Genomic DNA, 20,382 nt, shown 5'->3' with positions numbered 1-20,382 from the left:
GAAACCTGTATGGAAGGCAGAACAGAAATCCAACAGCACAAAACAGATGACTATTCAGTAAATTCACCTAGAAAATGACAACAATCAAACCTCTTACTAATGTGATGTTATGGTCCACCTACTTAAGCAGTTATTTTTCTAGAAATCGTAATACACATATGGAATCGATGTTTACGTTGATAATAATATATAATGTTTTGCCCTGGGTTTGAGTGAGTGGTGGCGTCTTTTTGGTAGCAGGGGAGGGGGCTACAGTGGTGGCCTCTGTGAGAAGCTTCTCAAAGCTCCCCCAGCTCCAAGTTGGACCCACCCAGAGCTGACCACCAAAACTGAGCCCATCAGCTGCGCCTCTGCGATAACGTATTTAAGAAGGGACGTGGTGACGGGCAGTGGGACTGGTGAGGAGGAGTTGCTGCAGCTGCGTGAACACCAAGGTCAGTGGAGGGATGGAGGAAGAAAGGAGGGGGGAGGTGTGCCGGAGCAGAGACCCCCCTGTATCCTGTGGGGAGACGGCAGGGCAGCCCCCTCTGCCACCCATGGAGATCTATGGTGGAGCAGACATTGATTTATGGCCTGTGGCTCCTGCTCGGAATAATCAAGGTTCTGTGCCCGAAGAAGGCCGGGGTCTCATGGGAAAAGGCAGCCCCGCTGCTGTAATTCAGCGCTGGGAGGATTGCAGCATGCGGGGGAGTCCCACGCCGGAGCAGCTCGGGAAGGGCTGCAGCCGTGGGAGAGAATCCAGTCGGAGGAAGTTAGTGACCCATGACGGAGCAGTGTGGGGAACACTGCGGCCCGTGGGAGGAATTCAAGTCGGAGAAAGTTTGTGGAGGACTGTCTCCTGTGAGAGGGGGACCACGATGGAGCAGGGGGAAAGTTCCAGAAGCTCCCCCCACCCAAATATGGAAAAAGCAGCAGCACTGCACCCCCATTCCCTGCCCCCTGTACTGCTAGGGGAAGGAGGTAGAGATATCGAGAGAAGACCTGAGCCCGGGAAGAAGGGAGGGTTGGGGGTTGATGGTTTCAAGATGTGGCAATGCTTCTCACTGTCTGTTAAGTGCTGTTGTTAGTGCCTGTAATAAATGTATGTTCTTTTTTTCTTCCCCTAAAGAGTCTGCCTTTTGCCCATGACCATAATGGGTGATCTGCCCCTCCCTGTCCTATCTCGAATCCCAAATCTGGCTTATTTTCTCCTTCCCAGCACTGGAGGGGAAGGGGGAAGTGAGTGGCTGTGTGGTGCTCAGTTGCCCTCTGAGCATAAACCATAACATGTTTAAATGGGGGAGAATCACACCAAGATCGTTTTCCTGTTTCTTCTGAATAAGAAGTTTACAAATGAAAATCTGCTGTCAGAAAAAGAGAAAGCTGCTAACATGATATGATGGCAGTTTTAGCATCATCAAGCTCTCCAGATACAGAGGTAGTTTTAAGACAAACATGAATATATTTCTTGCCTCCACAAAACTAAATGGCAGAAAACTACAGTTTAACAGTATGCCCATGACACATTTATTTGAATGTACGGTCTTACACAGAAAGGCTTCTCAATAATCTGCAATCATTTAAATTATACTAGCATTTAATTTGGTGTATGAAATGCTACATACACGTATCTTCCCGGCAAGCCAAAATTCTAAATGTCGCTTGAGGAATAGTACTTACACCAAAATGTAAAACTAAAGCTGTTTATATAACAATTACCTTTATTTTGTTTTGAAAAGTGTTAAAGATTCACTTTACAAGCCATCTGTAACTGCAGCACATTATTAAGGGGATATATGCACTTTATTACTATCAGTTCGAATTATTTAAATTAATAATGTCACTAAGAGAAGAAAATTAATTAACATATTTTCCCAGTATCTTAGAGTATCAACTAAGCATGAAAGATTGTATTATGGACAACAACAACAACAGAACAATTTCAGTGCAAATACACTGCATCATACACAGACAGCTTTAAACAATCTCTGCCACTTTTAACTTCACTCATTTCTGTATAATTTTGCACTTAGCTCTTGTGATATGGCCCCGGACAACTGTTTCCTAGGGTTAAACCAGTACAGGTCAAAATATGGGAAACAAAATCTACAGTTTGGGAAGGGATATAAGCTTATGTTTCAGAGTATTTGCCAGTTTCTTACCAGTAAGAAATAACAATGGACTTCCTTAATGACAACAAATAGCAGCAAATCTTTCTGGAGTACGCTTGAAACTGAAATCAGACTAGTAGGACTACTTAGCTTACATTTAAACAATTCTGTATTTCTGTAGTTCAGGAAATTCTGTCACTTCTAACGCTGCTTCTCAAAATAACATTAAAGGTGCAGGTCTAATGATAACAGTCAACTCACACCTTGAGCTCCTTTATGAAAATTAGCATTCACTCTGACTTCAAATTTGCTTATATTTTTAACTTTTTGTATTCTTATAAATCCCATGGTTTTTTTAAAGTCAAATTTCAGAAACAAGGGAAAAATAATTAGTTCACACAACAGCATCTTTGGTCAATGATCAAAAATTCAATTTCAGACTATTTCAAGGGACAGTATTCAGAAATACTGACCTTTTCGCTACAGCACATCAGGCCATACCAGCTTTACTCATCAGTTCCGGCTTGAGAAGAGAAATTCACAATCCTTCTAAACTCAGTAAATCTGCCTGTATAACTACATACACATATCCTCGTTCTCATTACAATTTCATTGAGTATTCTACAAGAAACAACCAGAATTCTACTATATCATGGTAAAACTGATGTTGTGCTGGTGTGCATTAAGGTACTCCAACAGGTTTCTCTTTGTTTTTATTTTACAACGTTATTTATCCCCAATTAGAACTCAATGCACAGTGCTTCAGAAAGAAAGTCAAGTAAGCATATTGATAACAAATTACTTTGTTTGTAGTTCATAATTCCAGTAGATGACTTTTATGACCTTCTTACCACTAGTATGCCGTGTGACTGCTGGACAACTTGTAGCTTTCCACATCAGTCTCATTTAGTGTGTGTCATTAGCAATACTTGAGTAATAATCAATTTATAACAATACTTGAGTAATTCTACCGATACTTGAGTAATAATCATGGAGAGTACTACTCTGTTCCAGGCATTTAAGTGGCATGCAAGATTACAATACCCAAACTGAAAAAAATAATTCAGAAGTTTACAAAACTGCCTTGTCATGTCTAAGTAAAAAAAATCTGAATTTACTTTAACATTTTCTTCCATTTTGCCCATTAAGTTCCAAACTTTTATTGTATTTATTAAAGATACAAAATTCAGACTAGATAAACATAGAAGCAAACCACCACAGATAAAACCCCATCTAATTGTTTCTGTAACATAATCATGATTTTAAGAAACTGGTAATAAAAGGCAAGAATTTATATTACTTTACCTCTAAAAATATCTGTATCCAGAAATAATCACAAAGCTTATTTAATAACTTACCTTCTTCATGTACTCTGTGACTGGGTTCTGTTGTAAGAATTCAGTACTTTCTCGTGTATAAAATCTCTCTGTGTCAGCAAGAAACTGAGATTCAAAGGATTCTTTATAGACAGTTAGTGTAGGTCCTTTTGCAAATGCATCATCTTCATTCAGACCCAGCTCCACTACAGAAAAAAAAAAAGAGCAAGTAATGACAAAATTGTCTTTTTTTGAAGTGGCCTTTTGAAAATAAACAGGTACCCTCTTTCTAACTTACATGAAGGTAATCAATTGGGACAGTATTAGCAATGCATTTCAAAGCTTTTAGAAGTATACATTTGTTTTTCATTTTAAAAATCAGCAGTCAAAACATTATTCACATAAACTTCACTTTTTGATACATTACTAAATGGATGATAGTGAAGTTTTCCAAATCCTATCTCAAAAGCTACTTCAAATTTCCCTCCCCGTTCTTCCTCTTAGAGTTCCAGATTATATGCATATATGTTTTTTTATTAATGAAACTGGTTATTAATGTGCATGGCAAAACTCTCAACTTCGTGTAAATGGGAAAAAACAATCCCACTCCACTTTGTATAACTACTATGATTCCCCCCTTCCAGATTTAGCTCCTAAATAACTAATTTGTAAACAATGAACACTCTTGTGTATCAGTTGTGCTTTCAAGCTTTACAAATATGGTATAGTCAACTGTAACTGTGTCAAGTGTCTCTACAAACATAAAGAATATATAACAGTGTTTATTTTACTGTAAAAATCCTGACTGGATAGCCAAGGACGTGGGATGCTACTTCTGGGCGCTGAAAGGGGATATATATTTATTTATTTTTAAGAGAGTAATGAAACTTTAAATCTCATTTACCGTAAGATTGTACAACTCCACTGATCAGCCTTGTATTGATAGTTTCACCATTTCTTTCCTTTTCAATCAATTTCAACACAGCATTCGTTACCTCAGAAAACACAGAATAAAAAGTAAGTCAAGCACAGCGTTTCACCAGGAGCATATTCCTATATTCAAGGCAAGTCAAGCCCCTTGAGAACAAAACGTAAGGACCCCTGAACATATGAAATTCCTACAGATGTCACAGAGTATGTGATGTTAAGTTCTACAATGTAATTACAGTCCGATGAGTGGTAATCTATAAAAAGGTAAGAAAGTGATTGATCTTTTTTTAATTTTTATTTTTAATTTCAAAAAGCACCTTTTAAACCAAATTTCTGTTTGTTTTATACCTGAAATGCAAGAAACCTTTGCAGTAAGAGCTGAATGAACCACCTGGACTTTACAGAAAGAAAGCTATTGGCTTATGCTGATAAATAATGTATTTCAGCTACTGTTCCTCTAAACTGAAATCTAGCTAATATTTTCATAACATAATACAGTCTTCTCATCATGAAGTACGGGTAAATAGGAATGAAATCAACACACATAAATATAATATTTTGTTGTGACAGAATGTATTGTTTTATATTGTGCTGATTCACTAATTAAAAATATTTGGTTGAGTTCAATCTCCCAGGCATCAGTGTAAATTTAAAGAATCACAGTAACATTAGAAGAGAGCAAAATCCCAGGCCTGTCACTATCTGCTCTCACACAATCTTGACTCTCAAACCTTAAAACATGACCGTCAGCCTGTCCTCCTGCCTGGCTTGGAAACAGCTTAAGTTGTTACTTCATTTAAGACAAGCTTCCATAGCTTTTTTTTTTTTTTTTTTTTAAAAAAAAAAAAAAGAAGGGTTATCTCATCAAGGACATAACAGAACAGTCTCAGTGTCAAGGTTCAACCATATGAAGAAAGGCCCATTCCCCCCCAATATTTATTTTTCAGCACCACAAAGGAGAAGCAGAAGGCTCCCTTTTATTTCTGGGTCTGTCCCCTCCCCCTCTATATGCTCCTTAGAACAGTTATTAACAACGTATAAAATTAACCCTATGAAATAACATTATAACATTTATATACCTGCTTATTTAACGGCCTGAATAAGCAGTCTCTCCAGGTCACCAAGGCAAGCTAGAAGCAAAGGAAGGGAGATGAAAGATGAAGTAAAAGAAGTATTTTTTAAATATATGTATCCATATACATGCATGATAACTTTGCTTAAGGAAAGCTGATATAGTACACTAAATAATCAGAACTTTTTAGATTTTTATATTTTAGTACGCATTTCTCATGCAATAAGACTGTTTCACAATAAAACTTCCACTTGCTTTATTACTAAGTCTACTTAAGATGTCCCCTTTTCTAACAGCAACCCACTGCCAACTCTAAAAACTAGAAAACCTTGCAAGTTACTTTGCCAACATATAGCTTTTTCTGTTGGCAATTTTCAGGTTGACAGTCCCTTATCATTAGGCTAGTGAAGTTAAGAGAGAGGGAAGTAAGAATACAATCTGTTTTTCTACCACATCCAAAGTTATTTTCGTGAAGCGGTTAAATAACACATCACTTTCCTAATGCTTCACCAGCAAGGACAATAATTATCCTTTATTAAAAAAAAAAAAAAAGTACTTTTAGTTAACCGACGCACAGAACTTCTGCTATGTTCCTCCCTTGTTTATACTACTTTACATTACAAAAAAATTATCAAGATCACATATCAACATTTCAGAACTGTATCAAAATAACTTACATTACAAACCAAATGTTGACTGAAATTTAGCAGCTTGGATGTTAAAAAATTTGTAGAGATGTATTGAAATCAACAGAAAAAAAAATGCAATTTAATTCTCCATTCTATATTTGAAACACTTGACTGAATTTTAAGTGGAATGACAAGGCCGCACTGATGCACAAAGGTAACAGTATAAGCAGCAAATACTCAGAAACAGACAACCCTTGACAGTCTAATACTGGTAGTTCCAATACATACAAGGCAGACTGAACATCTTGTTGGTTTAGACCCATGGAATTTTTACAAATATACTGGGGGGGGAGTATGGAAAGAGGGGACATTTCCACTTTGCCCACTTCTTCAAAACTTCTTTGAACTTCCTACAAGTTTCAAGGAGCAATCAGCAGGATGATAATGCAAACATGACAGATGGAATGGATAAATCTCTCACTTCAAAAAGCTACTTACTGAATAAATTTCATATATTCCTTTACGACCTTCATCGCACTCACGACGAACCCAATGTCGATTGAGGTAGGCACATATCCCATTCAATACTTTGCTTGAAAACCTATAATCTTCCCACTGCTGAGTATAGAATTTCAGCACACTCTCATCCATCAAATCTTCACCATCCTGAAATAACAACAGTTTGCCAGTACTGTTGGGAAACTTCAAGGTACAACCAAGATACAGAAAGCTGTACAAATTGACCATGCAATAAATTTACACCATGCAAATAAATGTACACCAAGCTACATTTGCTTACATATTAGGAAAGCACAAGGCCACTATGGGATATAGAAATTAACACGTAGGTAAAAAAATGTACAGCATAGACAAAGCTCCTGTTCCTCCTGTGGGAGAGAGCAAGAGGGCACCACATGAGAAACAGACAGCAACACCAATGAGCGTGCTAGGTGATAGATGCCAGTGCAACAGTAATGCATTCGACATGACAATCTCCCTAAAATATTCCACCCGCTCCCACCGCTGCTACTTGGGCAGCTGAAACAAGTGAGCGTGGATGGGGTCTTCTCGAGGACCCTGTCAGGTAGTAAATGGAACCCTGTAATCTTGGAAATGGGTATGGCATCATATTTGTTCTTGTTACAGAAAAAAAGAAGGTAAAGTTGTAACATATGGAAGTTCAATTATCTTTCCAAATTGGACCCCTACAGCTTGAATGGACAAGGGAATAAAACCAGGAGTGCATTCTGGACATGACCTCAGACACCTTTACACAGCTTCATAAACTAATTACACAATAGACCTGATAAGACACCAAGAATTCTTTTATTATTGCTCAGAACTAAAATCCTAAAAGTTAAAAGCATGGTTCCTTTTCAACAATAACTAGGAACTATTCTCTTACATAGCAGCCCAACTATTAGTAGTTTATTTATTAAATTAGATTAATGGCTACCATCGGATTACAGGCAACCAGCTTTTCAGCATTGCTAATATGCTAGACTAATACTTTCTAACTAAACAGTTAGTAGTAAGTCTAACTATTCTTGTTCAAGATCCAGGACAGCTTAAGATGGCATGTAACACTACTTCTATAAAATACAGAAATGCTGTTTTGGCTTGAAGAGGAAAAGTAGCCCCCAAGTACACTTAGTGACTGATCTAAGCCTGAGGGAAAGCCTACAAAACATTCTAATGGCTAATGGAGACAAAAGCAAATTTCAAGATCATTCCATTTACGTCCAGTGGCTGCGTATACCTCTAGGTTTGTTGATACAAGCTTTTTTCAACCAGGCTGTTTTACTACTACAAATGCAGATTGATCTAATATCCCATCTTACCTTAAGGAGATTTGTCAAGTAGTTCTTCAGAAATTCTTTTAGCCGTTTGTACAATTCCAAGCCAACAAACTGAGCACCTCCAGGTGTCTGGCCCTTTTTCGATTTAGAAGGAGGTACTCCAGCTCCACGTGCTTGATTAGACTGGTGTACACTAGTACAGTAGTTATAAACATGACTGGCAGGAAAGTTAAGGAATACGTATGTGTCAGCATGAGATATTAAAAATACAATGAAACCCAATATATTAATTTCAATAAACTATTTTTATATGACTGTGACTCACTCATAATACATTACAAGATGCATTAGCCCACATAAAATCAAACCAAAGTTAAGAAAATGAAGTAATTTTCAGCAGAATTATCTGCAGCAGAAATGTGTCAGACTGCTAAGTGCACTGCAAAAACTGACACCAACATTAAATTTACCTAATGCTTACTTAATAGGACCACCAAGAAAACAAAGCAGTGGAATTTGTTGATAAGATTATTTTCAAGGTTTAAATGGAATTTATATGATGTATTATATTGGCCATCTACAAATACATAAACTTTCATTTGAACTGGAAGAAATTTCAACACTAGCCTCAAGCAACATTCAGTAGTTGAACAGATGGAGGACAGTATTTTTGTCATCTTTCAAACACAGTCCTTTATATCAGATTTGGCTATTTAGCATTGGACAGGAGACAAACCTAGAAAGCAGTAATGGTGAGACACACATACTTAGATGTACACAATGAGATGAGATTCACCAAAACCCAATTTTAGCCTACAAGGATAATCCCAACATTTAAGTATGTGGTAGCAATAATTTTTCCTCTCATACTAATACAGCCTGGAAGATTTGCTTATCTGTTAACATAACGTTTCAAGAAAACATTCTGTTTTCTTACCTAAAACACTCAGATAGTCAGACTTCTTCCAAAGTAGTAACTGGAAGTCACATTGCTCAAAACACTTCAAATAAGAAAGCATCCTGAAATAAACTGCACTCCACAAACAAGGAAAATAAACTAGCTTGGTAGCACTCAAATCCAACTTGATGAGGACTCAGATCTGACAACAAAAATTACCCTAATGACTCACCTGGAAAACAGTTAGCCAACAGGGACAAAACTACTGAGCACTCATGCTTCTATGGACAGTCCGAGAGCAAGGCTTTGAATCACATCCCTTGTTAGAGAACTCTGTATTAAGCAATCCAGAACGTCTAATTCGGTTTTAACTTGTGTTTTAAATAATGGGCCAAGCTTTAACCACTAGACAGGCTTCCTCCACAGTATGCCACATATTAGGAAATTAAAATGTTGCTGAGATTTGCTGTTTATCTTTCCCTTCAGAAAGACCAGTACAATATAATGGAAGGCATCAGCACAATTAAGTACCAAGGGAATTGTAAACCCCAAATATATGGTGCATTACAGCCATTATGAACAGAGTTGCTTCTAGTATTTAAATAGCAAAGCTCAAGCAGAAAAATCTCTTAAAATATCCAGTTAACTCCCTTGCAATTACTTTTAAAAAAAAGCTTAACCGACAAATCTTATACTTAAACTGGGTTTAAGGATCAGAGTGTCCTGTGCACCACCAGGAACAAGGCTCACGGTCTTCGTGTCAAAAAAGGAACACCTGCTCACAGTCTATACTCATGTACTTGTTCAGAAAGTCATCACATCCTGTCCAAAAGAGTAATGCTCTTTGTCTAAGATTAACCCTTTTTGAAAACATACAACACATATTTATTTCCTACCTGTTACCTCATCCAGGTGTCAAATACTTTGATTTCTCACAATATCAACCAATAATATAAAAACTTCAATTTGTGCTTTAGCAAATGAACTTTTATCAGCCACTTATTTCCTGGACATTCATGATTTTTTCCATCTCCTAGTCATTCGTTTGTTCAACTTCCCTGACACTGTTACTACTTTTACCACCTACGCTTCAATTTCAGATTTCCCTGGTCAGGTGACAAACTCCACACAGCCTAACAATTTGTCTCTAGATATACAAATTACTTTCTTTTCACAAACAGGAAAAGCAGGGCTTACCTCACAGTTTAACTTTTAAATAGTTAATATAAGGTCCTCTGAATTGTGTATGGAAAGTCTCTCCACCACAATACAGGGAATTAGGGCTGATTCATAAATATCCAGTTGCCAGTCTTGCCTCCTCCTTCCCCTAACTCTCCTATCCCAAGTGGCTTTGAGCAAGCCTAAAAATATGAGGATTGTCCAGATGATGGGTAATTCTTGCAGTTTTTATGAATACTGCCTGCTGAAAATATTCTGTTATTCTCCAAGAATAATCACAACAGCCTTCAGAAAAATAAAATACCAAGGTTAGAGGATATAAGCCTTTTTCTAACCCCATACATTTTGCTATTAAAACCAGGATTCCTACTAAAGTAAACACTGAGAAAGACTGAAACTTTCTGTCCATGCCTGATACTAATCAACTCAGAGCTGGAGTAAAAATATACCAGTAATGCCCATATCTACTTGTTATTCTGGCTTAAGTCTTGCTAGCCAAAGTGTCCAAGCCAGCGCTTTTGAAATGCTCTAGTTTAGTAGTTCTATATAAGTCAAACTGAATTTAGGTTGCAGAAGGCAGCCTGCAAATGTAAACATCTCTTTGACATATTACACGTAAAAGAATGCTCTCTCACACTCTGTTTACAACCTGTGTCCACCATCTGCTAAAGCCAACCACTGACAGAAAGACTGACATATCCAAAACAAAATCAGACTTGTGCTACTTACAACGAAGTACATGACAGCCCATCTGAGAATCACAAGGGGAACGCTATGAAAAGAATTCTTGGTTGCAGAAGGCAAACTGATCCCCTCAACTGCTTCGTATGCTGGAAGCCATATACGTATCCTAACAGCTATTGGAAAACATTTCTGAGGGTGCTTGCACGATTCTGCATAGAAATTTGCATACTACAACAAACAAAGAAGTTAATTCATCAATAGAATAGTTTGCACTGCAGTGAAGCTGCACTGTTTCCCAAATTTCTGGCTGCTGAACTTCAGATATGGCCCAGCAAACAGACAAACCACCTAGAGGAGGAACAGATGAATCTCCTTTAAATTCTACACCTTCATTACACTGAAGGAGAAATTACATTTACTTATCTAAATTAAAATTTGAGGTAGAAGATGACCAGGAAGTTTATAAATTGAATCAGCATTGTAATGCTTAAGATGAAAAATCTTTTTCAGAACTTCAGTGAAACTTCAAAATGGGATACAAGAAGCAGCCAAAGACAAACTGATTTTACCATCTTTGTCTTCAATACAATTTTCAATACTTTTGACAACCTTGACTCAGTTTCTAAAGCTGGGCAGTGGGAAGGGAAAAAATAAAATTCCCATGCTGCCATGCCATAATGAATTTCTGGCCTTGTAGATCATTTGCACTGAAGGAAATGACCCTGACACTCAACTCACCTGAAGGGCTTACTTGCCACCTGCTTTTCCAGTAGCACTGGAGTTTATGCAGGCAACCAGTGATTTGGACTGGGCAAATGACTCCCACTACAACTAACCATTGTCCCTGCTCCCAGGTCCTTCCCTAAGCAGATCTGAACTTTTGTGTCCACAAAAGGGAAGTGAAACAGGCTGTTTCAGTCGTAGTGCCTGTATTTTTTGGGCAAGTATGTCATCAAAACACAAGCTTGAGTATGCCATGGTCACCTCTAATCAACCCTCTGACCCAGAAAAGTAACAAAATACTACATACAGCATTTTTTTCCTCCAGAAGCAACTGCAAACAGAACTTATGCGAGACAAATATCAGTTTTGTAATTCAACACACAACAGGGTAAGACTCAAGATTTTACACTGATGGGTGCAAATTACTCAGTTTTGCAGGTTTTCACAAATAAAATAGTTCTGCTGTGGTAAAACCGATTCCTCTTTCAGCAGCACAACTGGGTCCCCACAGTTTTTCCATTTTGCTATGAAAAATTGACATAACTGGGATAAAGTCTGCTTGAGGAACAGATATGTAAAATTAAAAGGAACTGAAAGGGAAGCAGAATTAATTCAATGTAGCACAAAACTATAGGGCAGAGAGAAATGATAACAAAGGTTCTGAAAAGACAAAACAACAACAAAAGCTGAACAACTCTAACCAGAATTTCTCTCTCATTACTTCTACAGTCTTTATTATAAAGATCAGGTTTAGGCAGAAATTTGCTATTTCACAGATCTTAAGCAGTAATTAACTCTGTGATGAGTACTCTGTCACTTCAACAGCTGGCCTACGGGAACAACTTGAGATTACTTCCACTTCTGTCAAAAATTTGTACCTTCCTAGATTATACCAACCGCATGCAAGAACAATATATAGAAAGTTATTGAAAATACTGATAGGAAGACTGCTAGGAAAGGTTATAGAAGTTTTGTGTTCTTGTAAAACCAATTCTAATACAAACAATATGGCTTACTATATTTACTAGAGAACAGCTTTATATATTTTCTGTAGAATTATTAAAGCCATTTCAACTCATGTGTGTCCAGAAGATTAGGTTGTGCGAACATCACAAAACCACCTCGTTCATAAGTCAAGCTGCTAAGAGAAGTGGACATGCCTACGTGACTTTAATGTTTCATAAGCCAAACAGACGAAGGAATTTTGCACAAGTTTTTGAAATTATGAGGTTGCCAAAAAGCAATCACTTTTCAGAACAAATTCTTTAAATACCCACTTCAGCTTTGTGAGGAGCAGCAGTAAAACAAAACAAACAAAGAACACAGAAACCTTCATTCTTTTCAGGGAGGTATCAGCAAGAGCCTATTTTAAGCATGTTCAGTTCATCATCCAGGAAGGAAGGGCTACCCCCCCACCCCACGGCAAAGCAGTTCAAAGGAAAACAAACAAAGACCCTGCCTCCAACCCCACACACTCTCCATTTGTATTCCGATACACTTTATTCTCAGATCAATTATACACTTAAATCTTTAGATTAGATACAACTGCTCTGTTAAACCACCCCCATTTTAGTCAAGGAAGGACTGTGGCAAAGACTGAAGGGGCTATTACAGCATCAGTCATGCAGCTGCTATGAAAATCCAGGCATAACTGAGCTCAGACACGTTTCTACAAGTCTGAGATTGGAGAAACTTCCAGCAAAAGTCATCTGAAGACTAATCAGTAACTTCTTGTGTACCTCTTCATGGCATAAACTCAAAAGAATCACAGAGAAACACTGAGTTACAAGGAAAACCTGAATTTTCAAAGCCCAGTGTATATACAAAGCATATCATCTTTATTCCAGGAGGTATAAAAAACACTGTAACTGAGGTTGCTTTTAAGTTTAAAGTTCTTTGCATTGACAGAAGTTGGGTTTGTACAGAATATTCTTGCTTACTATAAAAAGCAAGTAGAACAGCAAGTGACCACTGTGGAGAGGAACATAATAAAAGGAACCGACTGGACTAATATAAACATAGTCTGCACTTCTTTCAAAATGAAGCAGCAATTTTTATAAATATACATGAAATCATACAATTGTACACACTTTTCCGTGTGGGGAAAGGTAGATTATGTACCCTCCACACATGTAAGCAAATACATTTACTTCTACCTTCGCATTCCACACGAGCACTAATTGGCACATGAGAAATGCTATGAAATATCATATTGAATATAAGCAGGATCAATACTAGGAGGCAGCAAAGGCTGCTTTGATGTAACCAGAGTGACCTTAAGCAACCTGACATTGAAGTGAAAGGGTGGCTTAGAGGGAGAGAACCTCAAGAGAAAATGGAACAGTTTGAGGTTTAAAAAGTGCATGCCCTAGCACCATAGAATCTTTTCTGTACAGAAGCAGCATAATAATCTGTTCAGGAAAAAACAACAAAACAACAACATACCATGCTGCCTGGTAACAACAGATTCATGTGATCAGAAAATAAAAAGATTCTCACAGTTTTAATATACATCTGCTGATCTAAAATCCTACTAAAATACTGGAATTCCAGTGAAAGCCACTAGGACAAGGATTGCAATAGAAGCAACTACAAAAGAAAGACCTTGGCAAAGGGATGCCAAGAAAAGGGCTTCGTGGTTTTGTTTGGGCAACATGTACCACTGGTGCTGAATCTATCCACAAGCAAAAAAATATTACAAGTATTTATACATTATATTTTATGGACAGATTATCCTGAGTCATCTATTATTTTTAAAATGTAAGCATACTACACTTAATTATTTAATGTTGAACACAGTTTTTTCCTTTACCACTTGCTAATATCTCAGGGGAAAAAAAAAAGCTTATAAAACAGATTACAGTAACCTTTTGTGATGTGTAATTACTTACATTTGGTCCAATGGATAATCAGTAACTACCACTTCATTAAAATAAGTTAACAAAATTGAATCATGATAAGCAAATCCATAAACAAAGAAAATATTTTTCATAAAATAATGAGATGTGACAGAACAGCCTAGCCTTTCCTTAAAAGCAATTACTTTTGAAAAGAATTACTGTGGCTAATAATGGAACAATAATATAAGAAATGCATTTGTAAAATCCAATAAACAGGTGTTAGATGAGCAAATTTTAAGTCATAGTAAATTCAGCCAATTTTACTTCAAAGTTTCACATAAGAGATATATGATAACTATGCCAAACACAACTACTCAAATGTATTATAGGCACTGTTGAAATCAACAGTATGACTTTTACAGACACATTAGAAAGACTTTGAAAGCCATTTTGGACATTGCAGATACACTTTTCAGTAAAACAACCACACCTTCCATAGAACTGTATACTCTTCATCTTATCAATTAAAAGATTTTAAGATATCTTCATGTAGATAAAAACCTTATTTGTTATAAATTAATGGTACTTAGAATCTTTAAACAGTCTTATTTTTCCCAATTGAATTTTCTTTAAATATTAAAACTGGACAAAAAGGTTCCTCTGTTCCGTATGAGCAAAAATTAACTACACTGTCTATAAAAATTCCTTAAAAATACTTCTCAGATTATGTTTTGTTACTCAAGACAGTGAAAGCATGAGTTTATGCCAAAAAAAGTAATTTTGACATTTCAAATAAAAAGTACACACATATGAAGTAAAATCCCACTACTAAGCTTTCCATTCAACAATCACATCTGAAAATTGAAAACCTGATAGAGGAAGAAAATAAGAATTTCAGGAAGTTATACAGCTTTTTTGTGTAAGCCACTATGAAATTATGCTAGTTTAATATAGTGCAGGAAAGTTATAGTCTAGTACCTCGCCAGAGAATCTGCTTAAGATACATAAAACAAGAAGAGTAACAAAATCTTTTCATTCTCTCTACTGAAGAATTTAAATCCAAATGTATGTACATCCCAATTCATCCTCTCACACCATGAGGCCTGAGAAAATAACTTGCAGACTCACCATATGATCAGTTTGAAAAACAGGCATCAACTTCTGCCAAAAAAAAGAAAACTAGCACAAGATGTACGAATATTTTATCACTGCCAAATGGAGTTTAAGAAGAGGTGGCCATAAAGACAAGTGACTTATATCAATATAATTATGAATAAGTTGAGTAAGAGTAATTCTAGTAAACAAAGTGACAGGCCTTCCACCAACAGTTCAAACAGAAGCCTGCAACTTGTTACACGCAAGCACAGTTTTCTCTCGGACAGACTAACTGGCAGTTTCCTCCAAATAGACTAAATACCATGGAGAGATAGTCCGTGTACATTGATACTACAATTTCAGTACTCCTTGACTAACTGCAACATCTTTGTTGTTGTTGCAGAACAGCGGCTTGAACTTTTTTCCTTTTGCATAAAGTAGAGAGAATTATTTGAGTGAACCACTCTCTCAGCTGCAGTGTACCAAAACTTGCTGCTGTCCTCCCAAGTTCCAGGAGTGACTCCTCAGTGACTTTATTACTGCTCTAACGTTGACTTTTACAATCTAGTCCTGTGGCTAAGAACCTCCAATCTAATTGCCATTAAAGGAAAAACAGGATAAAAAGGTCCTTCCCTCACAACATTAGTAATGCTGCTAGGTCTACCATTCCCAGAAATCTAGTTAATCTTATTGACTATTTCTGTTTTCTGCATGAAGTTAATTCTTGGCATGTAATTCTACGCTAGCTTGCAATACAGTAACTAACATCTTGTGACAGGCTATTGCAGGAGCTACTAGGCTCTCCAGTAATAGAAGTTACTTAATATCTGGGTGAGGGATAGAAAGACATCCAGATAAAGAATATAATTTTCAAGAATCTCACACATGTGGAAAAAAGCCCAACACAACAAAACAAAAAAACACACACCAACAACAACAAAAAAGCCCCCAGCAAACAAAATCAGTCTCATCTTCCACAGCAACCACCATTCTAAAGGAATTCTGTTTCTATACAGAAGTTGTACATTCTCAACAGGAAACACAAAGAACATACCTCAGAAAGTAATTCAAGTATGTCAGTATATTGATCTTCATAATCATGTAAGGAGTGCTAAATAAAAATATCACAACTTCCATAAAGGACTGCTCTTCTGGCTAGGTGCTCTGGCATAGCTGGCAGGGCAAAAGGAATCACAAAGTATATGCAGTACTGAAAAACAGCTAGTGATCATCTGACAAAAAAATACAGTCTACAATCAGAAGCAAAAATGAATCTAAATTAGAAAAAGTAGGAATAGGGATCTTGATAACTACCATTCAGAAACAAGATTTCTTGGTTCATCTCTCCAGTATTCTTGGCTCTAGAAAACACCTGATAATCAACCTCTTTCCTCTCCCGCTGGAATGAAGGACAAAAAACACCTAAGTACAAGCTCTGGCCTTTATTCAAGAGACTGAACCTGGTGTCTCACAAAAAGAGACACTCTGAATAAAGAAAAATGAGTGGAGGTAGGTTGGAGGTCCAAACTATTTTCACCAATTTTCACCAAATTGCATAAAACTCTTCCAATTCTTTCCCAGATTCACCTGATCAAGGCACAACAAAAACTTCCACATCTCCAATCAATCTTGATTGCAAATTTGATACAGGACTACAGGCAGGTTTGCTTATATGCATGGTTCTCCTCCTCTTAGAGGGATGAAATAGAATCTACTTCAGGAGCAATACCTTGACAAAAAAAAAAAAAAAATGTGGGCAAAAAAGGACAAAAGAGGATGAGGAAGTGACTAAACTGTCCAACTGTCCACTGAGCAAGTTTTCCAAACTGCTGGCACACCCAGCATCCTTGTAAGTTGGTCTGAAGATCAGCCCTATTACAGCTGAAATTCATCTGCATCTGTTCTCCTTTCCAAACCAAGCTGTTTGATAAGCCGAGCTTCCCAAAATAAAAGTCCGTCAATCTACTAGACGGAAGTTACAGATATTGCATCTGAAAGGGGAGTAATCTTTTAAGCACAACTTTTGAACATGTGCACTTGGTATAGGATGGAAAGTGCATTGTTAACTTCATAGTAGATTAAAAACTCTTAGCTCAACTAGTGTCAAGTATTCTGTGTTATCAGACTACTAAATTAACCCACAAATGAAAGTCAACCACCAAAATTATCCACTAAATTAATTCACATATGAAAGTAACAAAAACCATCCTTAGTTTTGGATGCAGCAACAAGAAGTAAATGAGTGGTTATTAGAAAACATATCCCTTTTACAGCTTCATTCCCAGAATCTCTGAGAACATCAAGAGAGGAAAAAAGCAAGTGTTTTAACCTTACCATTATTATAAGTACTTAGTCTTTAGCTGCCCTGCTTGACAGATCTCACATACAGGAATATATAGAAGGCACTCAGAAGCAAATATTCTCTCAGAGGTTCTAGCACATGTCAGATTTCTATCAGACATTCAACTTTTTCAGACTTGTTTCGTTCAGTCAAGAACAATGCCGTATCTAGCGCTGCAAGAAATCAGTAATTTTGAGTCTAAGGAAAAGTTCTGACCCTAAACCAAATGTTACTTCATCTTCCCATCGCTATTAAAGAAGTATCCTAGAAACATTCAGCAGACCACTCAGGGCTCTTCCCACCCCCATCCCCACCCCTCACCCCAGGAGCACTGATTCTGCAGGCACAGATAAGATTACACATCAACTCTGAGAAAACAAATTTTTCTGTCTCCCTAGAAAGTCCACAGAACTATAGGATTAATTGCTTTATAGCCTTGAAGCTCCTCTTTCTTCTATAAAAGCTCTGTCCTTTCAAAAAAAATAACACAGTGTAAAATTTGATATGCAATTCCAAATCAGGGCTAGCAACAGCTTTCGACAATAATTTATGTATCAGCATAATAACCTTTATTTTAAAAAGCCTCTAAAAATTGATAAAGAAAAATAGCAGAACTACTTAAAGAGGAAACTGTCATTCAGTCATCATTTCTTCTATCATATGTCTACACACTTTGATGTACCACCAACTTCTTAAGCAGTTCTTACTCTACTGAGCAATACAAGGTTACATCAGTGAACACGGAACAACAGATGCAAACCAGAGGTGGTTCCTCACCAAATACATTTACATGCCACTTTATAGGTGTAACATAAAAGAAGGATTTCTCACTTTCCAGACAAAGTCCTGAAGTCAAACAATGAAGCTGTAACACAGCAAGAGGCACATCTCTCCTTCAAATTAGTTATAAAAGATCTTTACACACTACCTGACAAAAACAAGTTTCCTACAATCTCCCAAATAGTACTTCAGCACACACGTACAAGGATGAGTACAACGCCCTTTTAGCATCTTACAACTCCCAGAATTGGGAGATGCTGGAAAATTTCAGTAGCTCTCTGATGCAAGCTGATGGGTACATTCTCACTCCAGCTGGAAAATTGTAAAACCAACTCAAGAGTAAAGTACTACTCTGAGGTTGACAAGGGAAAAATTTTCCAGATAACCTGACATTATTACCAATAAGACCTATATCACAATGCCAGAGACTGACATATAAAGGAAAAAGAATTTCTGTTTTCTTTTGGTGTATTGTGAACTCAAAAGTAGACCTATTAATAAAATCACTTTAAACATCTGCTCTGTCAAAGGTAATAGTAATCAAACCTGAAATTCAGAAGTAGCCATAATTATGAAGACAGTTTTCCAGACAACAGAATGTTCCTGCTTATTTGCCAGTAAGATTAAATAGAAAAGGCTGATCTTCAAAATAAAAATACATGCTTAAAAGCCACAAAGTCAAGTAGTTATCAAGCAATTTTGAGCTTAGAAAAGCAAAAAGCTATCTCAAATCTACTAACAGTGAAAGTACTAACTGACAAGTATTAGGATACGTGTAGAGTTCCATGTATCTGGATTTTGCCATACTTTGTCTGGTGTAAACCTGTTGAATTCCAGCTCTTAGGTCATCCCATATCTGGTCAAGACCGATCTGTTTAAGTCCATGAGGGTTCTGACTCCTGTTCGATGACATCTTGTATTTCCTTTAAAGTCTTCCAGTGCAGCAGGCTGAGATCTGGTTATTCCTCCATCAGAATCACAAGTCAAGGAGCATTATAAACTCAGTTGCAGCAATCCAGTGATATATTCTTTACATACAAAGAGTAATGCTTCCCAGGAAGATAATCTTCAAAAGGAAAAGAAAATATACACATTATATGACAGTTCAAATTCATTCACACTGAAGAAAAGGATACAAAATTAATAATTTCACGGAAAAATTTTCATTTAGGCAGATGAGAAATCCATGATGACATCTTAAATACCAGAACCAAGGAACATAATTTTGCAATTCAGCAATCCACTACAAAATGTGACTGTTAGTGCCCAGATCTGTCCAAAGCCTGTAGGTACTTACATCAATGCTGCTGACAACAAAACCTTAATGCTAGTAAGAAAACAACAGTGAAAATATCTCTGAGCAGCCCACACTATCCTACTATGAAGTGTTTCCTCCCTATACAACAGCAAAACTCTGGTATTTCCAAACAGCTCAGGGTTCCGTGGTAACTCACTGTTTACCAAGCATCCTGATGGATATTCAAGATTAACCAGAAAATAGTAAAAATAACTGTTTTTCTTCAGTTACCAATAATTCTCCCAGACTTAAAATTCTATTCCAGGTAACCTGAAAGTCCAAGGTATTTTGGGAACAGAGAATTTTCCTATCTGGTAAATGCATGCTTACATTAATTTATTTGCTAAATAAACACCACTTTCTTCAATGTCATCTTACCAACAAGATAATATGCATCCAATAATGGTGGGAAGAACGAACAACTAATGGAGCACACAAAATAAAGATTGCATGAATTGTGAATAAAAGAATAAGAAACTAAGAAAATGCACTACTCCCATGAGTGCTGGAGCGCGCAAAGGTTTGGGAGGCAGTGAAAAGATGGTTATCCATTCATCAGCCTTGTGAAATGACAGAGTAGGAAAACAGTTACCTGGAAAGGATTACTGAGAATATCAAACAAAGAAGATCCATTTTTATACAAGTCCTTAAAAATATTTTGCAATTTCAACAGGTCTCCTCCATCGCAGCAGCAAAATTAAGAAGATAC

General features: G+C 36.9%; 1 protein-coding gene across 2 annotated transcripts in view; it reads right to left on the bottom strand.

Moving 5' to 3' along the window:
* Nucleotides 1-20,382, bottom strand: part of CUL1 (cullin 1) — a 53,207-nt gene that overhangs the window by 18,088 nt on the left and 14,737 nt on the right. For both annotated transcript variants that reach the window (XM_042806421.1, XM_033012003.2), the window contains exons 2-7: nucleotides 19,150-19,442; nucleotides 7,879-8,053; nucleotides 6,536-6,703; nucleotides 5,416-5,466; nucleotides 4,311-4,401; nucleotides 3,449-3,612 (exon numbers count right to left, since the gene is read on the bottom strand). In XM_042806421.1, coding sequence (XP_042662355.1) covers nucleotides 3,449-3,612; nucleotides 4,311-4,401; nucleotides 5,416-5,466; nucleotides 6,536-6,703; nucleotides 7,879-8,053; nucleotides 19,150-19,289 — 789 coding nt within the window. In that variant the 5' untranslated portion in view covers nucleotides 19,290-19,442. The remainder of the gene's footprint in view (nucleotides 1-3,448; nucleotides 3,613-4,310; nucleotides 4,402-5,415; nucleotides 5,467-6,535; nucleotides 6,704-7,878; nucleotides 8,054-19,149; nucleotides 19,443-20,382) is intronic.

Source organism: Tyto alba, unplaced genomic scaffold (genome assembly GCF_018691265.1).
Source record: "Tyto alba isolate M040663 unplaced genomic scaffold, T.alba_DEE_v4.0 Super-Scaffold_46, whole genome shotgun sequence".
In the NCBI taxonomy this organism is placed as follows: Eukaryota; Metazoa; Chordata; class Aves; order Strigiformes; family Tytonidae; genus Tyto; species Tyto alba.
Note: the sequence above shows the minus strand (reverse complement) of the source record. Positions and strands in the feature narration are given on the sequence as shown.